Source organism: Kryptolebias marmoratus, linkage group LG8 (genome assembly GCF_001649575.2).
Source record: "Kryptolebias marmoratus isolate JLee-2015 linkage group LG8, ASM164957v2, whole genome shotgun sequence".
NCBI lineage: Eukaryota > Metazoa > Chordata > Actinopteri > Cyprinodontiformes > Rivulidae > Kryptolebias > Kryptolebias marmoratus.
In genome coordinates this window covers 18,060,283-18,082,711 of record NC_051437.1, presented here as the reverse complement: position 1 = coordinate 18,082,711, position 22,429 = coordinate 18,060,283, and the positions used below count along the sequence as shown (strand labels likewise).

Here is a 22,429-nt window from a genome sequence, read left to right as displayed (position 1 = left end):
GCTTCTGCTCCTTTTTCTTCCAGCTGTTCCCTTTTCAGGGGATCGCCACAGGGAGTCATCCTCCTCCATCTAACTCTGTCCTCAGTCCAACTACCTCCATGTCCTCTCTGACTGCATCCAGATATCTCCTCATTGTCTTGTTCCTGGCAGCTGTCCACAGTCTCCCTCAGGTTCCCTCTTCTACCTGTGTTCCTCCCTCTTTTGGAAAAAGGTACTGACTACAGCCATTGTAATTTGTTTGAAACACTCATTGCTTTAAGCCATCTCTGGGGTTTTTTTTTTGTTTTTTTTGTTTTGTTTTTAGCTTTACAGCTCAGTTCAGCTTATGATGTGCTCGTACCACAGCTTGAGAACCAAAGATATACAATGTTCACAGCAAATCTTACTTTTTGTTGCGTTTGATCTAAAAGCAACTAAAGTAAAAGTAAGAACTTATAATGTTTAAATGATAAGTTTGACAAATTTATGAAGTAAATCCGAGAGGAACTGAACCTAATCTGAGCTTAAAAGTGGAGTCAGATCCCTGCTTTTAATCCAAAGGACAAACAATCATTGAACAAAAAATAAAGAGAAGCACTCAAAGTGCGTCCTCTGTAACAGAGACCAAAAAGTGTCAGTTAGGAGGAATTTTAACACCCTTGTGCAACACCATCCAGTGTGAATGAGGAAGTAAACGGCGCAGAGAGAGAGAGCTGCATGTCTGATAAGAACAAATGATGTGCAATGACCTTTCAGAAAGTTTTTATTAATAGCCTGCTTTAACACCTTTACATAACACTTCAGCCCGATGCAGAACAGATAACGACTAAACAACAAGCATATTCTTAAACTGCTTCTGGTGGTTATGAGGGAGGATTCTGAGGGCTCCCGAAGCAGCTGATTTAATTCAGCCACTGGGAAACAACCAGCGAGGATGGAGCAATCAGTGGAGACAGCTGGCGTATGATTGGAGTGAAAATCTGCTGTGGAGTTCAAGAGGCAGCATGAAAAAGAAAGAGAGGAAGGGCCTGACTCTGAAAGGTTTTTTTTTTTTTTTCCTGCTCGTCACACTTGCACAATCACACACCGAAGCCTCAAACTGTTTGTGTAAGAGAGATGAGGGGTGAGAAAGAGAGCAGCGAAACAGCAAGTCTGTGTGTGTGCGTGCGTGCGTGCGTGTGTGTGTGTGTGAGTGAGAGTGAGAGAGAGAGAGAGAGTCACAGAGATGAGTTCTACTCCACCCACATCCATCCATGTCCAATGTGAGGGGGAGGTGAAACCATTCAGTTTACTGTGCTGTTAACTGGCATCATTTAGTTGCCCGAGTCAGGAGAAGAGGCTAGTCTGCACATTTCTTCATAAGGTAATACAGCTTTTTTTTTTCCTCCTTCCTTGCTGTTCTAAGCCTTTATTCATCTTTGTACAGCCAAAGCAGAATGAATGGTTTCTATTTAATACAAATATGCATCCTGTTGGCAATCTCTCTGCTTGATTATTTCAGCTAGGAATCAATAAGAGCTGAAATCTCTGACTGTACGGACGTAGCCATAACTAGTTTAGCCACAGTGGCATTAGGGTTAAGATGATCCCTGATGAAATATTGCAGCAGACTGGTGGTGGTGATCGCACAGTGAAAGCATGAGAGGTCTAATGGAAAAGCATGACATGTGCTGGAAAATTAAAAAAAATGAGACTCTGTCTTTCTCCCCCACCCCTCGCTGGATGAGGGAGTTTTTGGATTTGCTCAAAAGCGCAGGTCATTTTTGAGCAGGTCAGTTAATGTCTCCACTGAAAAACTCAAAAAGAGGACATTTAAGATGAAGAGAATGCTGATGAGGGATGTTTGCCTTTTGACCAAAAAAAAAAAAGAGGAAGTCAAGACATACAGAAAGCATTGTGGGGGCAATTGAGGCTTTTACATTTTCATGATACAGTAAGAAAACCCCCTACTCTTCCCTTACTGATTCTTTTTCATTTAGAAGAAGCATATCTCACCTGAGCGACTAAGTCACCGGTTTGTTAAAGTACCACATATTTAAAAAGCATACTATTTTCTCATTTCTTTATCAAATATCAGATGGCGGCAAACCACTAAAACCAAAAGTGTCTCATATTTCTTTCTCAGAGGCCTGATCATTGTAATCTCTGAAACGCCAAGTCAAAGTACAACTTACCCTGGGTTGTAATTTACCTTTTTAAAGTATTCAGCTGTCTGATTAGAGACGCATATCTACAGCAGAGAGTCAAACCTTCCGGTGTTCTCTGCGACTTTCAGTAAACTTGAGTGTCATTGGTAAAAACCACCTGTTATCTTTTACAGCAAACATCCCCGCAGAGAGTTTTGTGCCTCTTGGTTCAAACCTATTTTTAGGGCAGCTAAGATGTTGTGAGAGCTATTTTCACCACGTTGTTGCAGCTCTGCAGCATGACTGGTGCTGCAGGCGAAGCATGCCAGCTGCTTTTCTGGTTTGTGTGGAGCACGGCGGAGGGTGGCCAGTTTGAGGAGATGTGTTGCAGTAAAATGAACGAGCTGTTTGTGCTTTGTGTTATGTGGCAGGAGGAAGTTGGTGTGGTTGGTTGAAGTTTGTGACAGTTTGAAGAAGTGTGCAGCACTAGGTCACAGACTTTGACTTCTGTTGTTATAGACTCTGCCCAGCGAAACCAACACAGCTGTTTGCATAGCAGATACAAAAAAATAATAAAACATTGTCAAAACTCATATTTTCTATTGTGATTTACGCCGCAGAATTCAATCCTGTTGGAGCAACGATGAGTTCCCACGTAAAGCTGAGGAAGGAGAGGGTTGGCACGCTGGACTACGACACGCAGATAAAAGGTACTTCTCTTTGCCTTTCTGTCGCTCTCTCCCTTTTCACCACATGGACGTGTGCTTCTGTAGGAAAACAAACTTGTGAAATTTTGTTTCTCACCAAGAACGAAGACTTTCAGGTTGAGTCAGGAGGGTTCTGACAGCTGTTCTGTCTCCCCTTCCTCTTCATCTTTCAGAGGTTCGTTGCCAGCTTGTAGATCAACTAAAGGTGTTAGATTTGCAACTTGAGCAGAAGACTCAGCAGCTGCAAGACATGACCGACTACCTGCGGCGACGGGGGGAGATTGAGAGCGAGTACGCTCGCTCCCTGGAGAAACTTGCCGAAAGGTTCACTTTGAGGATTAAAAGGTAAGGGGATTCCAGCATGCAAGGCTGATTTGTTTGGGGCCAACTGTCTAGTAATCTTTGTTTCTCCTCCATGTGTATTTCTGTGCTCAGGAAGGACCCCAGTACTCACTCTGTGTCCCAAGTTTGGGTGGCTCTGCTGTCCCAAACCCGACAGGAAAGTAAGGACCACAATGGACTTAGTGAAAGTTGCAGCAACCTCCTCATCCAGCCCATCGTACACTGTCTGGAGTACACTCAACGCCTCGCTAAAAAGGTACTACAGTAAATACCAACCAACCTGCAAAACAAGGCTTCACTTTAGAGTAGTTAGTTTGCCATTGAAAGCTCACCGTGTTCCCTCCGTGTTGTGCCATCTGTGATATTTTGTCTCTACAATCTGTTTCCAGAGTAAAGACATCTGTGCTCAGCTACAAGATGGACTACTCAAGGTTGCCACCGAGCTGCAGACTGTGAGAGATAAACCGCAAAAACCCAAAACATCTCCCATTTTCTAAAGATATGCAAAAAAAGGAGATCTGTTTGTCTGTGTGCAGGCCTGGCGGACGTACTACCAGTACCACTCAGACTTTGTGTGTGCCGAGGGGAAGCTGAGGGAGGCGGAGAAGCAGGAGGAAAAGCAAAAGCAGAGTGCTGCTAGGAAACTGGGGAGGTTGATAGAAAAAGTAAATGAAACGATGTTTCTGAAGCGCCAGGTCTCTGCGTGTTCGTTTTTTTTTTTTTTTTTTGTGGTTATTTGATTTCATACTGATGTTTCCATTCCAAAGAGACAAGTAAAATGTCAAGAGATCCAGCTGAAGTGCAGCAAGTCCAGAAACGACTACCTGCTGAACCTGGCTGCAGCCAATTCTTCCGTGAACAAGTACTTCCTCCAGGACATCACGACTCTCATCGATGTGAGCTCCTCCAGCTTGAACCCTTGACCTTTTAACATGATGCAGCTCCAGGTGGTGTCTGAAATGATGTTTTCTCCCTCAGTGTGCAGATGTGGGGTACCACCTCTCCATGGGCCGGGTCATGCAGGCCTACCTGTCTCGGCGGCTGCGGGCCCAGCAGAACTTGAGCTTGGGTCTGCAGCAACTCCAGGAGGCCGTATCTGGGCTGGACCAGAGCCGAGACAGAGACACGCTCCTGCAGGAGAACTACAACGCCTTCTCCATGCCCCTTCGGTTCCCCTATCAGCCTCATGAAGGGGACCAGGTGTGTGTGTTTTTAAAATCAGTAATCTGCATGCAAGTAAATAGATTCGTGGAGCAGCACAGCTCAAGGTTTCATTGTGTCTCTCAGATTTCTGAAGTCAGTGCAGACTGTGAAATGAAGTGTGAGATGGAGACTCGATTCAAACAGATACAAACCCGACTGAAATCCGTCACACAGGAAACTGAAGAGGTAAAGAGCTCCTCGCACTGATTAACACCTCCATGAGTTCAAGATTCCTGTTTACAGATCCAACAAATAAGGTTCAGTTAATCTCATTTCATTAAAGTAAATGGAAATTGTTTCAAAACTGAAAAAAGAGTTGGGGAAAATTTTAAGTCATCATGTTAGTTACAACCTGGGATAGTTTTGTCAGTTGACTATTTTTTTTTCCAATGGAAGCAAATCAGTCTCACCAGATTTAAAACTTTAAAAAACATTAAAGTAAAAACGCCAAAACATTGTATGCATTGACCGTACAGTACGGAGTAACATTTTTTGATTTTTATTCATTTATTTGCCTTCGAGTTAAACTTGTCCATGTTTTAGTAAGCCACATTTAGTGTTTCTGATGACTGATCTGATTCAACAAAAGGAGCAGGATGTTGTTCGACCCAATCCATAATCGACAAATTGAGTTTCTGACGGCAAATTTGAGATGTTGAAACAAACCAAAATTTAAAAAAAATTAACAAGAGGGGGAAAAAAAAGAAAAAGCCATTTTTTGGCATTAAAAAATAAATAAAAAAAACATTGAATTTGAGTTATTGAAATTTTAAGGAGTTGAAGTCAAAGGCAAACAAAATCAAATGCATATAAAACATCACTGCATTAAAACATTATTTTTTAAAAACATCCAAATTCAGGTGAGACTGTTGTTTCTGAAGTTGAGTTCAGGGTGAGAATATCAGGAACTCAAGAATCAAACCAGCTTGACTAAAAAGAAAGAATAAATAAATCTTTCTTTTTTCAAACTCTTAACCCTGAGACAGGAAAGAAAATGTATATATTTTACATCATAATCTTCCATAACAGAGTCACTCTACTGAACTTTCTATATTCTGAACCCAGTTTAAGTTGCTCGGCTTGTGTAACACATTTACTGTGATGAAATCAGTCACTCACCTTGGTATTGAAAAGCTGCAGCTTTAATGATAATAACAGTTCTTCAAAACCATAAACTCAGAATAATTTAAGGGTACAAATCAAAAAGATGCATCAAATTCCCTAACAGATTAATTACATAAGTATCATGTAGCCTGTAAAGATTCACACAGAGGAAGAAGGCTGCATGTAAATGTTTTATGATAAGTTTTAGCTGAGGAAGAACCGCTTTAACTGCAAATTCAGCCAGTTTAGGGGAAGTGTTTTCGGCTGGAGAGAAGAACATGCGTAATTTGGCCTTTTGAGGTTTGCTTTTTTGCAGAACTTTTGGACGAACAAAAACTTTAAAACTCAGTGAATAAAGAGGGGGTGGGGAGGCTAAAAAAAAAAGCTCTTTTTAAGGTAAAACCAAAAAGGAACCATTCTGTCTTTTTATATTCGGTCGATGTTTTGCACAAAACTGTATTTTTTTTTACTTGTATTTAATTCACCTGACTCTTCATGTTCCAAGTTTGACAGCACGTCCCTTCACTGTTGCTGCTTTCCTCCCGACTGTCATGCAGGCGTGTAAGAGCATGTCGACATCCCAGTCCTCCCTGCTGGAAGGGATCGGTGACGATGATCTGGAGGCCGGCGGTGGTGCTGGTCTGTTTCAGGGGGGCAGCACCGAAAATCTGACCGTCCGGCCCAGTGTGGCCCGACGCAGGGCCAACCTGCAGGAAATAGAAAACCTCTACCTCACTGTAAGCCTCAGTTGTTGTTTTTAAATAAAAAACTGCAACATTTCACTGTTTTTACGGTGCGGGCCGACACTCATGGTGGCAGTGTGGAAACGTGACTGTGTGTTTGTGATTTTTGTGTTGCAGAAAGTTAAAGAATATCTTGTTGGCAGCTCGCTGGTGTCGAAGCTCCAAGCCAAACATGACCTGCTTAAAGAGGCAGTGGAAAAAGGTTTCACTTCTGCATTTTGTCACATTACTGTATGACAAAACAGAGTGCTGACACAAAGTGTCATTGAGATACAGTCAGCAATACTGAGGGCTATTATTTCACAGGACAATGTTGTTCCCCCCCTTTTTTTTTCTATTTTTGCATAATCATACAATTCTTTGGACTGGATTGTTTTCAGTCATGCTTTGTTTAACTTTTTTTTTTTTTTTTTTTAATTTTCTTTCAGCTCAAGCTTCAAATACCGGTCAGCCCAGGTATTATGAACCCAGTTTTTAAACATTCTGAATCATTTTTTAATTTTAGACAGACAATGACATGAGCATTTCTGTTTTTTTTAATACTGTGTGTATTCTTCAGACAGAGGTCTCTGCGAATAAGAAAGAATCCGTCGAGCGCCAGTTTGTTGCACAACCACAAACTTTTTAGCGGAGACATGCTGTCCTTCATTAAGGTACAGAAACGTGTCATTTCATCATCTTCTCACTTTTAACCAGAGACAAAGAATCTCCTGAATCTGTGAACTTTATCACTGAATTTGCTTTCATTTAGGCATCGGGGCAGCAGATTCCAATTGTGGTGGAGAGTTGCATTCGCTTTATCAACCTTTATGGTTAGTATTCAAGATTAAACAAGTAGTAAAGCAATAAATTATTGTTTATATTTACTTTGATAGCTGATTGTTTTCATATTGAAGAGTTTCTTTAGTAGGATGCATTAGGAAAAAGGAGGATCTCTGCACATTTTTGGCTATTGATAAGTTCTCCTCCACTTTGGAGGAGTTATAATAATATGTCTGCCCACCAGGTCTCCACCATGAAGGGATTTTTCGAGTGCCAGGTTCTCAAGTGGAGGTTAATAACCTGAGGGATGCCTTTGAGCGAGGTAGGCCTGTTTGTGTGTGTATTTGAAAAGTCTGTACGCAAAGCTTTGCTCGCTGTAGAGCATTAATAATGTGGGGCAGTGTGCCGTTGGTTTCCCTGCAGGTGAGGACCCCCTGGCTGAGCGCAAATACGATCTGGATTCTGTTGCTGGAGTCTTGAAGCTTTACTTCAGATGTCTGGAGAATCCGCTCTTTCCCAGCGACAGCACCAGTCAGCTCCTGGAGTCTTCCCGTAAGTGTGTGTTGGTGTGTGTGTGAAGATGGGAGGAGTTTTGTGCAGCAACAGCTCATTTTTTTTAATCCCTTTTCCTCAGAAATAATGAACGAAGCGGAACGAGCAGCTCAGCTCAGGACGATTGTTTCTTCCTACCCCAAGCCCGTGATTGTTGTCATGAGATACCTCTTTGCATTCCTTCATCAGTGAGTACTGTCACGTGTCGTTTTTGTACAAGACAACATGTCACTGGGAGAAAAAGCCAAGTGCTGCAGATTAAACAACTTTATACAATTTTTTTTTTTTTTTTTTTTGAAGTTAGGTAGTTGGGCAACAGCAAAGTGATTATAGGAAACTATTTTAACAGTAAACAGGAAGCGTGTTCACCACATCAAGACCTGGAAGACCAATGAACTGCTAGAGAATCTAAATTTGGCAAACCCCCTTTTCCTGCAAAAGGCCTTCATGAGTATTTCACAAATTCTTTCGTAGTAGTGATCCACTGTTCTGTGAGGAAACATCTGCATAAAAAGGACTCCTTATTGAAAAGTCAGAAGCAAATCTTTCCAGACTCAAAGTGCAGTTTTTGGGGCTGCAGTGACTGAAGTTATCTTTGACAGAACAGCTCACTGGTATCAGAACAGGGAATGATCAGATGTGCTGCTGTGCTGAAGTTTCAGCATTGGAGGGAAGAACAGATTTAAAGTTCTGAAAGTAAAAAAATTATCATTTGATAGAACACAAAATTGCATAAGTACAAACAGGGCAGTCAACAAATCCCAGACTTTTGGCTTTCTACAAGATCTGTATAAGCTGTGAGACTTGCCTGCAGAGTTAGAGGGTCAAAGAGCGAGTGTAAAAACTTTCATTGTTTGTCTGTCATCTCTTTCAATCCTTTTCCCTCCTTCAGTGTGACTCAGTACAGTGACGAGAACATGATGCAGCCTTACAACGTGGCCGTGTGCTTCGGCCCCAGCCTGGTGAGGGGGAAGCAGGACGACGACGTCGTGGCCCTGCAGCCCCTGATCAACGCTCTGGTGAAGAGCATCCTCCTCCAGCACGAAAGCATCTTCCCCAGTCAGAGTGAAGTACAGGGGCCAGTGTATGAGAAGTGCATGACGCTCGAGCAGGATGACTGGTAGGTTAAAATGTTTGACCTCGCAGACAGAAATACCTACATGAAGTATTGTGACATAAATACATGTGTGTTCTCATGCAGTGAGGCTATTATTGAGGAAGGGGAAGCAGAGTACACCTATTGCAAAGATGGTGAGATTATATGCAGTTTTTGGTTCTTCAACAACAACAAAGAGAAAAAACAAAACTTTTTTTGAATGCAGATAGAATTTGTTTCGCTGTAGATTTGGAAACCGGATCCTCAGCTGAGAATGGTCAGATGAAGTCAGATCGTCCCCGAGCCAACAGCAGCGGCTCCATCGATCACAGTAAGACACCAGCAGGCGGCGGCTTGCCCTCAGCTGGAAGGATGTCTCTTCAGATACCAGTTGGACCACTAATCATGCAGAGGAGACCACTGTCTCCGAACTACATGCGCAAAGAGTGAGTACAGAATGCAGAAATGGTTCAAATTTAAAATATTCACAGTAAAAAATGAGAAATTGTATGAAATATTTTAAGTTAAAATTGTGATTTCCTAATTCTCTTCTCTATTGCCTTTTGAATTTGGTCTTTTTACTTTAAGGTTAGTTTTAAATGGATTTGTTTTTTTGTTTTTTCCTGAATGGAAAGTCTGCTTTGCATTTTACCCTATAAATATTCACATTTTTCTTTTGGCTTTAGCTTTAGCAAGATTTCTCCAAACGTTCTCATGTTTCCCTTTTTAGATGTCATCATGCATTTCTGCTTTATTACAAAAAATAAATAAATAAAAACAGTCCTTCAGAGTTGGTCATTCATGGATTTTTTGTTTTTTTTTCTTCAGTGGCCTCAAACGCTGAGCGAGGCTCTCTAAGGCAGTCCAAAGTTCATCAACCAGCTTGAAAAAAATTTACTATTGCAACATACTGACAGGCCCTATTTGCATAATGAACCAAAAATGCACAAAATTGGAAAAAGGAAACATGTAAAAAGAAAAGTGTGAGGGCAGGGACAGAATAAAAATATGAAGGGGAAATAAAAATAAGCTGATGTAAAACAAAAGAAGAAAAGGAATGGAAAAAAATTATAATTAAACATATTTACAGTATGTGTAAATATGGGCATTGATTTAAAAACAATTTGAATTTTGAAATCTAATTTATTTCAAAATGTAATAAGTACATTAAAGATTTTTTTGTTTTTTTACCGTTTACTTGCAAAACATTTACAGAGCTGTTTGAGGGTCTGCATTTTTCATTTTCAGTCTTGAGTAAATTTAAAAGATGAATGTAAATTCTGATTTATTTTATTTTTTTGCAGATTTCAGGAACATTCATCCTCGGAGGACGTCAGTGTTCAAGTGGACAAGGTAAGTTTAAACAAGTGGACAAGTTTATAACTCTGCTCTTTAGATGAAGTTTCTAGTTGTAATAAGTGTTTTAAAAAAAAGGATCAACTGCTTGGATAAGGGTTCAAATATATTATAAAGACTTTTTTATTGAACTCATCATTATATAATGATAACGTTGTAGCTTTTACAATTATAAGCCACAGTTCAGTTTGAATTTGACCTCTTGTTTTCCTCTCACCACACCTGTCTCTGTCACACTGAAGGACGTCTGTCGCCAGATGCAGTCGGTCTTCAAGGAGCTTCTGCTACGACAGCCTCTGCAGGAGCCCTCCTCTTCCTCGGCACCTTCTGCCCAAGCCCAGCAGAAAAAGGGGAAGCGAGAGGGCCGGAGGGGGAGAGGGGTCGGGCTTTTTAGGGCAGCCGACCCGCTGGACTGAGAGGACCCACATGAGAGGGAGAGAGGCCATGTTGAGGAAATCTGAGGGCAGTCTGAGCAGCTCTGACAGCAGCTTTCAACACTTCAGAGCCTGGAAAACTGAAGCCTGCTGACCCATAGTCCCTTCTCCCACCACTGGTTTAGGATTATTTCATCTGAGTGGTTCCTTCTTCAGAATCCCTCTGAGACATGAGTTTTTTTACAGTAAATCCCTGGAGTGACTGCAGACCTGCAGGAAGAAATGAAATCTGTGAATTACTTGAAAAGCATGTCTGTGAAATGAGAGTGCGCTGCTGTGTGACTGCGTCTGTTTTGGTGTTCCGCTGCTCCGAGTTTAGGACAGTTTTCCTTTTTCTTTTCAGTGATTTTCTTTTGTTTTTTAATGATTAAATACAGACTTTCAAAATAAGATGGAAAAAAACTTAAAGAATGCTGTGAATTCTGTAAGAGAGTTATGTAAATTGTTTTTACTTGTTTCACATTGCAATTTGTCTGTACATGCATATTATTAATAATAATAATAATAATAATAAATAATTTTCTCATTTTCTCAGATTTTATTTAAAGTACAGGGAAATCTTCATTTGTACACTACCTTTTATAACTGTTGCAATGTTCGACAAAACTCCTTAAAAATGTATTTCAGGCTTTTATTGAAGTTGTCTTCAACTTGACAGAGACACCTCCAGAATTTTTTTTTTTTTTTAAGGAGCCAAATGAGGGAACTGTTGATCTTAAGGAGATGCCAAAACCAGAATTTCAGAAGTTTTATTCTGCTGTTGTCACCTACAGCATAAGATACTTGATGTTTTGAAAGATTAGTCAGCATAATTTGTGTTGACTAGTTAATATTTAAGGATGTTTGATGCTGACTAGGTAACTTTTACGACAGTCATTGACTAGTTTGGTCCAGTGCTCCATTAGTGAGTTAAAAAGCAGACTTGTTAGGACTTTGGGGCTGCTAGTGTGACTTCTGCTCCGACTAGTTGGGCTAAAGTGCCACTAGATGGCGAAAAAGGGTTTTACTAGAAAGCGTATACAACCAGTTTGAGGAGCACATTAATGAACACCAGAAATAAATACAGATGTAAATATGCCCAAGTTAGCAGGGTTGCTCGTTTTTATTCATAGTCCCTTAGCAGGGAACGTATAACAATTAATAAATACAGAAAAATATACGGTAATTAAATGATGCAATAATGGTGAAAAGCACATAACAGAAAGTGAAATTCTTACATACAGTATGAGATATATCTTGGCTGCTCCAGTCCATCAAAGCTAACTAGTGCAACCAAATGTGCAACAACTACTTTATAAGAAGGACAATAAATACACAAATTATTTATTCTATTTCCAGACCTTATTGTAATCTCCTTGTGTGGAAACAAGAGCAACTAAAAAGTGTTCAAGGTGTTTTTTTAATCGGTCCTGCTCATCAGTTTATTCATTTTAGCTCATTTGAACATCTTTGACTCTGTGGTGTCTGTTTCTTTGCAATAACTGTTTGTTGGATGAAGAACAGATTTTTGACTTGGTCATTAAAAACAGGAAAGGATCTAGTATTCTTGTGGAACTTGTTTTCTTGAGGATACATAATTTCTGTTTCCAAACTATTTGATCGTTACTACTATTACCATTTGATCTGTAGTGTAACCCTCAGCTGGCTCCTCTTTCAGTGATTCCACTCAAATGATTTTACTTAAATGTCCAAGCTTCTCATATATATTTCAGTTTGAGCCCTCAGTTTATGGAATATCCACCTGTTTTGCCTTTCATGTCATCTCCCCCCCTTCTACTACATCTGATTTGTGGATTCAGCATCAATCTGCCTGCTTTATTTTATTTTTTTCTGTGAATAAAGTTCTTTCACTCAGATCAATTTCTTCTCCTTATAAAAGGAGCAATCATCATGCATGACCCTCTTTAAAAGATTACTGCATGGAAGTAAAATGTAAGAAATTAGGGCTGACTCGTGACTCTTGCACAAATATATACATATATTATCTTAAAAAGATTTGAAAAAATAATTAAATACATCAACAAACAAAGTAAAGTATCTGACGGAGAATCAATCTGCTCTGTTTTCCTTTTGGCTGACGTGTCTACACTCTAGTTTCCCAGAATCCTGTGCGGCGCTTCAGTCCACGTCATCGCAGCGCATGCGCAATGCTGTCGGTAGCCCTACGCTGAGGTGGACTTCCTTTCATTCAGTCAACGTGAAAGTCGCTCCGCGCTTCAACGAACTAAGCTCAGGAACAAAACGAAGCGTACCAGACACCATGATAATCCGGGTCGCTGCCTTCCTGACGCTGCTGCTGGTCGCCTGCTCGGGTAAGGTGTTCGGAGAACCGGCGGAGGAGGTCTGTTCGGTTCGGTTAGCTTGCTAGCTAGCTAAGTTACAGCAAATTATACTGGTTTGTTCCAAGTCTCGGTGAAGCGTGTGGTCGGTACTGAAACGGTTTAGATGACGCGACAATGTCGCAGATTATAGGTAGTCTAAAGTCTGCATTATTCCAGGAGAGAGCTGCACGGATCCAGTCATCACTCCGTCAGCCTACACCACCTCTGACGCCGTCATCTCCTCGGAGTCCGTCTTCATCGTTGAGCTCAGCCTGACCTGTGCCAACGGAGCCCAGGTAACTGTCCACCTCCAGCACGTCAGAAAGCCAGCGCGAGCTCTTACTGACGCTGCAGTGATGATCTGTCCCCTGTCCCCCTCCAGAGTGTGACTCTGTATGCTGATGTCAATGGAAGACAGTTCCCTGTAACCAGGGGTCAGGATGTGGGCAAATACCAGGTACGAGTTCATCACTTTAGTGGTTTTATGTGTGGTAAATCACTGTAAACAATAGATATTTAGCCTTGATGTTCAACAAATAATCAGTTTTTAAGCCACAAGTATTGAAACAATTTCTGTGCTTACATAGGAGTTCACTTTAGTGCAGCTACAGAACGAGCCATCCTTCTACCTGCATGTTCCCCTACCTACATACACTTCATGTTGTTGTTGTGGTGATCCTCAGCATTATTCAGCTGCCTCCTAGTGTCTCTTGCTCCACAGATGGACTCCAATAGCAGCGTTTGGAGTAACACAGTAATCCTAAAATAGTCCCACAGTGAATTTTGTGTGGCTGACCTCAGTTATAAACCCTCTGCAGGAAGTGGTTGGAGCATCCTTCCAGCTCCCAGCAGAGCATAGAAGAAGTAGCGAACTGAGATTTTGTTGATGAGACACGTCAGGAAGTTTGCTGAGTGACAACAAGTGATGCCAAAAAACAAAAGGAGAAATTGATAGGAAAGCACTGTCAAGAAGCACCACCAAAACCTAAGATTTATGAGATATTATGCTTCTTTTGGCCTCAGACTGACATTTAGCAGCTAGATGGAGTTAAAAGCAAATTTCTCTTATTGTTGAACTAATGATGGCTGGCAAGTTAAAAAGCTTCGAATCAGTTGTTGATAACATAAGTGTTCCTCTTTCAGGTGTCCTGGAGTCTTCCTCACAAACAAGCCGCCTCTGGAACCTATCAGGTGAAATTCTTCGACGAGGAGTCCTACAGTGTCCTGCGCAAGGTTTGTTTTGAGTACTCATGGCTCAGCTGAGACTTGATAAAAACCTGGTGTCTTTTTAATGAAATGTGCTTTAATGATTTTATTCCAGGCTCAGAGGAACAATGAAGATGTGAACGCCATTCAGCCTCTCTTCTCTGTCAACATTGACCACAGGGTGAGTCTTCCAGGAACTGACTGAAGTCTTAATCAAGGCACAAAATGAGTTTGTTTGGCATCAGTGTCACTCAGTAGCTTGTGTGTTTTTAAATGTGTGAAATAAATCCACAGCTTTACAGAACATGGCACCATCGCTTAGACTGTAGCCTCTTCTTTCAGTCTTACAGTTCTTTTTATATTTAAAGGCAGAAAGTATTTATGAGCTGAAGAGACAGATATCATCTTTAGTAGTTAGTTTAATCTAAAACAAGAGCCAAAGTTTGGTTTTCTGTTCATTATAGGATCAAAAACAGTCCAAGTCAGAGATGAATTTATCATGACTGAATGTTATAGATTTTTTTTTTTTTCCTGATAAGTGTTTAGACATTATAAATGTAGGTTATTGGACCGTGTTCACTAACAGTGTAAAGATGGAGCTTAAACTGTTATTCACTTAGCAAAACTGCCTTTTTAGGCTTTGTCACCCCAGAAAAAGTGAATTTTTGTTTTACAGCTGTCATAACTTTACCCTTGAGATAAATCTTTACAGATTATTAACAAGAGCATTAAAGTGCATGAGTGTTATTATTAGTATTATTTAGGACCTTAGTGGAGTTGATTTATTTGTTTATAGATTCCCCCCTCCACTATCACAAAAAATAAATAAAAAGGGGAAATTTTGGTGAAGTTCTGTAGTCTCTTAGTAGATCTTTATTTTTAATGTCTGCCTTTAAAAAAATGTTAAGATGTTTTTTCAGCATTTCAAATTCTTATGTTTTTCTTTTCAATTTCCAAAACCCTCTGCTTGTTTAAATAATGCAATTCCAATAACGGGGACCTGATTGTTCACTGTGAATTTCGGGAGTTCCATTTTCCACAGCCGCCCATGTTGTTTTAATCCTCGAGATCCTCAAAAACAAATTACTGTGTTTGCCATTTGAAGAATTTGTCTGATCCTCTTTGTGTATAAAATCCCTTCAATCTTTCCCCTCTTCTTGTTCCAGGGTGCGTGGAGCGGCCCGTGGGTTTCAACTGAAGTGGTGGCAGCCCTGATCGGTATTTTAGTCTACTACTTGGCCTTCACTGCCAAGAACACCATCCAAGCATAACCTGATCCACAACAATGCTTCCACCACCGGATCATTAAAGACTGAGCTCTGGTGGATTGGACCAACAATCCGTCATCCAGTGTTGCAGCAGCGAAACCAGCAACATGTTGCTGCTTTAAAGGGCAAACAGCAAAGTGGCCTGATTTCTTTTTTTTTCTTTTTTTTTTTTTTTTAATTGAGTGTGCAACCAGTTTTATAAATTTTCATATTAAGTCATCCTGTGAGTGCACAAAGGACTTTGATTCTTCTCTTTTTTTGTGGGTACGCTGGCCCGAGTGGGACTTTTGAATACCAACTGAGTGCCACGCTGAATAAATGGCTTGTTCTAATTCCAGTGTAATGTGTTGGTTCTGCTCCTCTATAAATACCCTTTTTCTCCAACAGGAACAAAAAGAAAATCCCTGCCTCCTAATTCATAGCAACATTTCAAGTAAGATGACTTAAGCTGTTTTGATTTTCTTTTTTCTGGACGATGAATCTGCTTGGGTAACCACCTCTGAGCAGATTTATATTCCTCAGACTCATCGTAAGAAAAGTTGTTTGAAGGAGCTGTTTTCTTCTCTCCCCATTAATTTAAACATTTTCATAAAATATTACAGTTGCCGTTTAAAAGAAAAGTCTTCAAAGTTAAAAAAAAAAAAAAAAAACCAAGGCATTGTTGATGTAAACCCCTTTGACTTTGAAAGTTGTAAATGAGCTGCAGATTGACGTGTCGACTTTGCTTTTTGTCAGCAGAGAAGCAGGACTGCTTCACCAGCATTTTAACAAAGTCAAGGACACTTGTGTTTGGAACGCCAGAGCACTTTATGTCCCGCCGCCTTTTAATTTCACGATACACACCAGCAAATTTAAGTGTTTTGGTTCAGCGCGGCGCCTGTGGAGCCTCCCGCCTGTGCAGTGCCACCAGTTGGACACACTGTGGCAGCTCGGTGCTGCTGTTTGAAGCATCTGTCAGGAAAAGGTTTGACAGGATTAAGTTGTTGCTGCCTAATGCACTTTAAAAAAACTTTTGTGTTATTAGTACCTAAAGCTAATTTAGCTGATGTGATGTAGTTCATTGAAGCGATACAAGCTGCTCCGTGCAGCTAACGCCCCGGTTGGAGGGACAGATTGGAAGAGATTCATTTCAAGGAACACGGCCTCCTCATAAATGCTCTGTACTACAAAAGAACGCAGGATGTTTATCAGATGTCTGCCTCTCTTCTTTTTTTTTTTTTCCAGTGACTTTGTCATCACACGCAGCCTTAATGTGAGCGTGTCTTGGCTGCTGGCAACGGGACAATGGAGATGTTAAATCCAGATGCTTTCGTGTAGTCTGTAGGAAGAGGCGGATGGAGGGATGTAAATGGACTGAACAAACAAAAAGTCAAAAAAAAAACAGCAAATCACTGCTGAAATGAGATTCTTCCTCTTTTTGTTTTTAATTTTATTTTGTGGTTCAGTTCTGGGTGGATAACTCCACTGACCACAAAGTGGTGAACGGAGACTGAAGCATCTTAAGATAATCATCATTTCAGAAGAAATAGGTGCACAGGAAGTCACAATTTATTTTGGCAGAGATAGTTAATCTATGTTTTAAAAATAAATGTATCTTTAAAGCTCTAATTTACAAAAAACACAAATAATCTACAATATTTCTGTCACTGAACACAAACCACAGGATTGCAATTTGGTAAAACGATGCCTTTAAGGCACTGTATGCACGTGATTTAATCTTTTAATTATTAATCAAGACAGTGGAATAAGTAATATTAGAGGAGTGATACAATGTCAATTGAACGTTTTATTGATTTCTGAAATTCTATTTTTTTTCCAACTAACATAAGACTTTATTTTTTACCCCTTTAAGAAGAGTCTGTCCTACTTTGCAGGTCAGTTTAAAGAAATGTCAGAAGCTCTGGTTTGTCATTTTCAAGCTGAAAAAAAACCATGAAGCTATTATTTTAAGAAGCTAGTCGTGGGAATGTGTTTTAGTGAGGGGGGGTGGCTGTGAGCAAACCTAATGTTACGCCAAATAATGACACTGGCAGCCTAAATGGACGACAAGATAAAGCTGTATGAAAGCATATAATTGTGTTTTAGACAGTTGCACAATGTTGCTCGTAGATGTGCAATAACAGTGCAACTTTATGTACTATATATACAAAATTATATTGAAATTGAAACCTAATCAAATATCTATATTTGTTATATTTTTTATAGATAGTTTTATTTGTGCATCTGGACATTCATGTCCTCCTACATCTATCAGGAGTTGCTGCAGCACCCACTGCACCCTTGCTTCCTAAAGCCTTAAGGCAAATTCTGCAATCAGAAGGTGCTGTTTTCTTTGTCATTTCTATGCAGATTCACTAAATGTTTGTGATGCTATCCAATTATTTTTGTTTATACTCAATATGTTGAAAGAATGAGTAGCTCAGCTTGTGTGTGTGTGTGTGTGTGTGCGCGCTGTGAAGCAAAGAAAAGCTGCTTTGACGGAGGTGTGCAACACCAGCTCCAGGCGCAGACACTGATGAGCTTAGTGGGAATCAGCAATGTGGAAACTGGCGTCTCACAAATGATTCTCACATGGAGTCACACTTTCTGTCTGCAGTCTGCATCAGTTTTCCTGCTCGTTATTCTTCCCGTTTTTTTGGAAAAGCAGACCAACAAACTCAATCATCAAAAAAAAAAAAGAGGGCGGCGTCCATTTCCTTCCCTACAGCAAGTTTCTGTTTTGGTTGTTTCATGGACGCCCAGGTGTGTTAGATGTGTCTCCTTTGAAAAATAGAATAAAATAAACAGCTTGGAGAGAATAAACTCAAAGTCATTTTAAAGTGTTTTTCTTCATTATCTCTCTCTTTTAGTCCTGTTTGCACACACTATAATCTGCTTTGTCTGCTAATTTAATTTCCAGTCCAAAAAACAACCAAATATGGGGAATGTGTCTATTTTGCTCATCTTATTAGAAACCCTTCATTAAACACCAGAAGGTCAGGCATTGTTTGTATGAGTTACAGCTCTGCTGGCCCCGCAGCTAGGAAAAAAGTGTAGGTTAAACAGGAGCAGACGCATCACAACAAGCATTTCTCTGCATATAAATCCTGCAAGAGTGTGTTGAATGAATTCCCATAAAAAAAAGTTTTATCAGACCCAAGTCCACATGCCTGTTCTTACCGTGAAGAAAAACCTGGAGGGAGGCTCGTCGAGGTGTAAAAACCAAAAAAAAAACCAAGCACGCTTCACGTAATGAAAACAAGGTGGCTGAGAGTGATAAAAGCTAACAGCTTTGAGAGAAAAGGCCCCATTTTGAACACATGTGCGTATCATAAACTAGGAGGTGAAAGTTTTGTGTTGAATCATAATAGAAGAATGATGAAAAGGAGGCACAGCCATGTCACTGTTTTTCTTTTGCTCCGTCTTAGAGTTCAACGCTCCGCACTGACATCGGAGTTGGCTGGTTGGACAGATTTGCCTCCCTGTCATCTTGGAATGAGTTTAGCAGCCTCAGCAGCCGTCGTCAGGTCTGCAGACTTAAGCAGTGTAGACACATCGCTCTATATAGTGAAGCTCGTGGCTCCGGGCCTGATTTATACAGACTGTGATCAAGGCTGTGGGGCTCCGTCATTCTTCAGTGCCACTGGTTGTACTCCTTGGCCGACCTCAGGCTCATCCGAAGAGGGAAGGTGGCCCGCTTCTCTGTCCTTGCAGCCGCCGAGCTAGCCGAAGGGGGGCGTGGGGTGCTCATATATTTATTTTCATACCCCATCACAGCAAACAGGCCAGACAGAAAATGCTGTCCACCTGTAATGATGAGGTAACCTTCATTTCAGACATTGACCGTGCTTCAGTAAGAAAACAAAGAACATGAGGACATTCAGCATAAACACCCACACGCTATGGCCTCCCGTATAGAACATCTGTCATTCTATGACAGGGGGAGGGGTGATGAGGGTTGCAGTTTCAACTGCAACAACTATGAGTCCTTTCTACTCTTAGTAAACAAGGTAGAATCAAGAGGAAGTACATTGCAATGATGGGTCTATTTTTAGGTGATGTTTGGAGGCGTTCATGTCAGGAAATTCTCTTACCTATTAGAGTATATTTATTATTAAACTGTTAAATTCCCTCTAATGGCTGCACAAAGGCATAATGCACTGATCCAGCATATTCGGCCCCTCCCATCAATTTGAAAAAGCTGGGTCAATCATCCTCTGACCTCCCAACTTCCTGACAGAGAACGGATAAATACATGAATGCTCAGAAGGTTTGGGAGAAGTTTATCCATTTCCTGATATAACAAAGTGAGACGCGGGAGGTTGTTGCCGTAACCTTTTGTTTGGCCGAGAATCAAAGCGGGGGGGGGTTCGTGTCTGGGGAACAAACGCACAGTGGCGTGCTGGAAGCCCAAACACTTCAGGCACACAGAGGAAAAGGTGAGGCCTGTCCTTTCGACCTGGGCGAGTAGTCCAGAGAGACACCTTGAAAGCATCCCAGTATTGTCTTGCAGACTCACATAACACTCTCGGAGCACGGCTCTCTGATGAAACAGGGAGGAGGCGCTGAAACTGGCTCAGCAGCACTGAACAAAACACAGCATTATTATCAGGAACATCTAATCTGAAACTGATAGTTTGACAAAAATATGTTCAATTCTAATCTCCATTCGCACTCAGATTTCTCAGATCTGCTGTTTTTACAGTAGCTCATTTAGTTACACTTTTATATACGTATATATATATATAAATATATATAAAAGAAATCACATTTAGTTTGACATGCAGTTAGGGGCATAAAACATTACTTTATACACAGATGGAAATGCAATGTAAAGTCAGGCAGGATAAGAAAGACATATATATATATATATATATATATATATATATATATATATATATGTGTGTGTGTGTGTGTGTGTGTGTGTGTGTGTGTGTGTGAGTGTAAATTATTCTCTAAAACAATAAATAAGAAGATACAGTATATAAATGGCTCATGGTGTGATGTAACATATCTTATGATCCCTGCTCTGATGGTTGCTCAGCCCAAGAACAACTTCATCTGAAGAATAATCCTCTAAAAACATCTCACTCCCCCCGCAGGCACTTGGTTTGTACTTGGACTAATTTAACTGTTAATGTGACCCTCTTTCCACTCATAAAACAGATATGCAGTTTAATATAAATGCAGTTCTTTCACTCTACTGTTAAAGTTTACAACTTGTTGAAGCTCTGTGATGCTTTATCTGTACTGTTAAGACCTGTGTGGATTGTTAAAAAAAGGATAGTTTTGTTATTTTGATGTGAGGTTCCGTGGAAAGGTTATGAACAGTTAATATCACAACATTTGAAGATCGTAGTTTTTAAGATGTCTGTAAACCAAAGCTGCCAGTAAATTACTGTAAAAGTTTCAAATAAATACCATGAAATGCTGTACAGTTGCACTGTGTTTTTCTTTTTATACTGAAAGACCGTTATTAGATTTATGGTATTTCAGATGTTTTAGTTTGTCTGCCATAAAGAAAGAACAGTTCCCAGCTGTGAAATTTACAGTTTCAAAAAAATAAACCATTTTTTGCTATACATACATTGTCGCTGTATTTTTTTAAATATTTTTTTTACAATAAAATTCTGGCAACCACAATATTTTCCCATAAACTTTACAATTTTTTTAATACTATGTTTGAACAGCTTTAGTTTGGAAAAATACAGTTTAAGAAGGAATGGATAGCTACATGACATGAGAGCGCATTGCTTTCTGGGTACCTGTTCCTCTCACTCACTCACTCACTCACTCACTCATGATGATAATTAGATCGTGAATAAATGAAGAGTTCAAACCATCGACATGGACAAAATGTCTCCACTTCCTTACATTCTGGTTTAGGAACACTGTCATATTGTATTTATGGAGCCAGAGTCTGCTCACTAAATATGCTAGACTGAAAGTCCTGCCAACTCTCCAACACACATGGTGTTTCTTCAAGGTATAAAATAACTAACTACAGCTAAAGGAATAAAAACATTTTATATTTGTATATACAGCAGCAAGACGGGAACCCCGGGAACCCCCCCCCCCCACACACACACACACACACACACACAAATCAGCAGCAGTCAGATGCTGGAAAACATTATCAGAGGTGTATTTTTATCTTTTTGATCAGAAAATTGTTCGATTTGTTTACATCGGCTTAAATTCTATTCTGTAGCCAGCCTACAGGGGGCGCTCATGCTGTTTTAGCTTCAACTTCTGCGTTATGTACCAGTGTCTAGTTATTAATATACAGTATGTCGATGGTTTGAACACAGCAAGTGTTAACTGTGGTTGAAGAGAGAATACATTTACAGTAAATATGGAGAGAAAATGCAAAAAAAGAGTAGTTTTTATTGTGGTAAGTTATCAAAGGAGGATTAATATCCTGAGACGATGAGGCTTTGTCAGATCTATGAGACTATCGATGAGATTTATGTTGACTGGGAATCAGCTCCGTGCACCTTACAGACAGAAGAGCTGTTGACAGCTGCATGTATTTGTTCGGTAGCTGCGCGGCGGTGTGACATCACCTTAAACATTCCCTGTCCTAATCAGATTGAGCCTAACTAGTCCAAGCAGGGTCAAGACCAAAGTGCTGCTGTCTTAAAACAGCTCTAACCTCAATAATATCATGGCAGTTTATGTTAATGCTTAAAAAAAAAACACTTTACGTCAGTGTTAGGTGGTTATTCCAGCAGAAATTTTAAAACACTCATGTTGGAAGTGCCACCACTGCTAGCTGCTGCTGCTGCTGCAGCTGCTACTTGCTTTTGAAGATAACCACATAATTATATTCAAATACCTTTATAATGCAAACCTGACAATAATGCAAATGTTTTTATAATAGGGTTTGCATGAATCAGTATGAAATCTTAAAGATTAGAATGAATCAGTATGAAATCTTAAAGATTAGAGTTGTTTATAATGGCATCGATTTACTGTGTTTGTATCTTTGTTCCCGTCTTACTAACTCATTAATTCAACTCCAAACTGAGGTCCTTCAAAAAGCTGTCTACAACAGGTAAGATATTACCTGCTCTTAACCTTTCCACAGAACTCCACTTCAAGAAATCTGAACTATCGCTTTAAGCTTTTGCGAATCTTTGGTTTGACGTCACTACAGTTCATAATATACATTCAGCTTTTTAAATAAAGTGTAATAACATTTAATGTGCCGTACATGTTCAATAAATATACTTTACACTGTTTGTGCTG

At 40.1% G+C, this 22,429-nt stretch overlaps 2 protein-coding genes across 4 annotated transcripts; both read left to right on the top strand.

The window, feature by feature from the left end:
* Positions 1-941: 941 nt before the first annotated feature.
* Positions 942-10,940, top strand: LOC108244562 (rho GTPase-activating protein 4). Of its 3 annotated transcripts, none has more exons than XM_025009271.2 (22): positions 942-1,020; positions 2,726-2,815; positions 2,986-3,157; positions 3,248-3,410; positions 3,544-3,606; positions 3,691-3,819; positions 3,922-4,050; positions 4,133-4,354; positions 4,442-4,543; positions 6,019-6,198; positions 6,322-6,406; positions 6,633-6,660; positions 6,764-6,857; positions 6,956-7,016; positions 7,211-7,288; positions 7,390-7,518; positions 7,601-7,706; positions 8,411-8,638; positions 8,720-8,769; positions 8,841-9,060; positions 9,919-9,967; positions 10,213-10,940. In XM_025009271.2, exons 1-22 carry the CDS (start codon positions 984-986, stop codon positions 10,384-10,386), a joined length of 2,589 nt encoding a protein of 862 aa, XP_024865039.1. In that variant the 5' UTR covers positions 942-983; the 3' UTR covers positions 10,387-10,940. The 3 variants fall into 3 exon arrangements, with proteins under 3 accessions (XP_024865039.1, XP_024865040.1, XP_024865041.1); XM_025009272.2 differs by having other exon boundaries at positions 948-1,020; positions 8,862-9,060; XM_025009273.2 differs by lacking the exon at positions 942-1,020 and adding an exon at positions 1,048-1,342.
* A 1,589-nt stretch (positions 10,941-12,529) lies between these two features.
* Positions 12,530-15,536, top strand: ssr4 (signal sequence receptor, delta). Its single transcript, XM_017430888.3, has 6 exons — positions 12,530-12,716; positions 12,903-13,021; positions 13,108-13,182; positions 13,869-13,958; positions 14,047-14,112; positions 15,098-15,536. Exons 1-6 carry the CDS (start codon positions 12,545-12,547, stop codon positions 15,200-15,202), a joined length of 627 nt encoding a protein of 208 aa, XP_017286377.1. The 5' UTR covers positions 12,530-12,544; the 3' UTR covers positions 15,203-15,536.
* Positions 15,537-22,429: the final 6,893 nt, after the last annotated feature.

Excerpts from the sequence above, each read along its gene's own strand:
- LOC108244562 (XM_025009271.2), top strand. The coding sequence starts at position 984 with ATGAAAAAGAAAGAGAGGAAGGGCCTGACTCTGAAAG. Across the intron at positions 3,411-3,543 it reads CTCAACGCCTCGCTAAAAAG|AGTAAAGACATCTGTGCTCA; the intron begins GTACTACAGTAA and ends ATCTGTTTCCAG. Across the intron at positions 8,770-8,840 it reads GTACACCTATTGCAAAGATG|ATAGAATTTGTTTCGCTGTA; the intron begins GTGAGATTATAT and ends TTTTGAATGCAG.
- ssr4 (XM_017430888.3), top strand. The coding sequence starts at position 12,545 with ATGCGCAATGCTGTCGGTAGCCCTACGCTGAGGTGGACTTCCTTTCAT. Across the intron at positions 13,183-13,868 it reads AGGATGTGGGCAAATACCAG|GTGTCCTGGAGTCTTCCTCA; the intron begins GTACGAGTTCAT and ends TTCCTCTTTCAG. Across the intron at positions 14,113-15,097 it reads CTGTCAACATTGACCACAGG|GGTGCGTGGAGCGGCCCGTG; the intron begins GTGAGTCTTCCA and ends TTCTTGTTCCAG.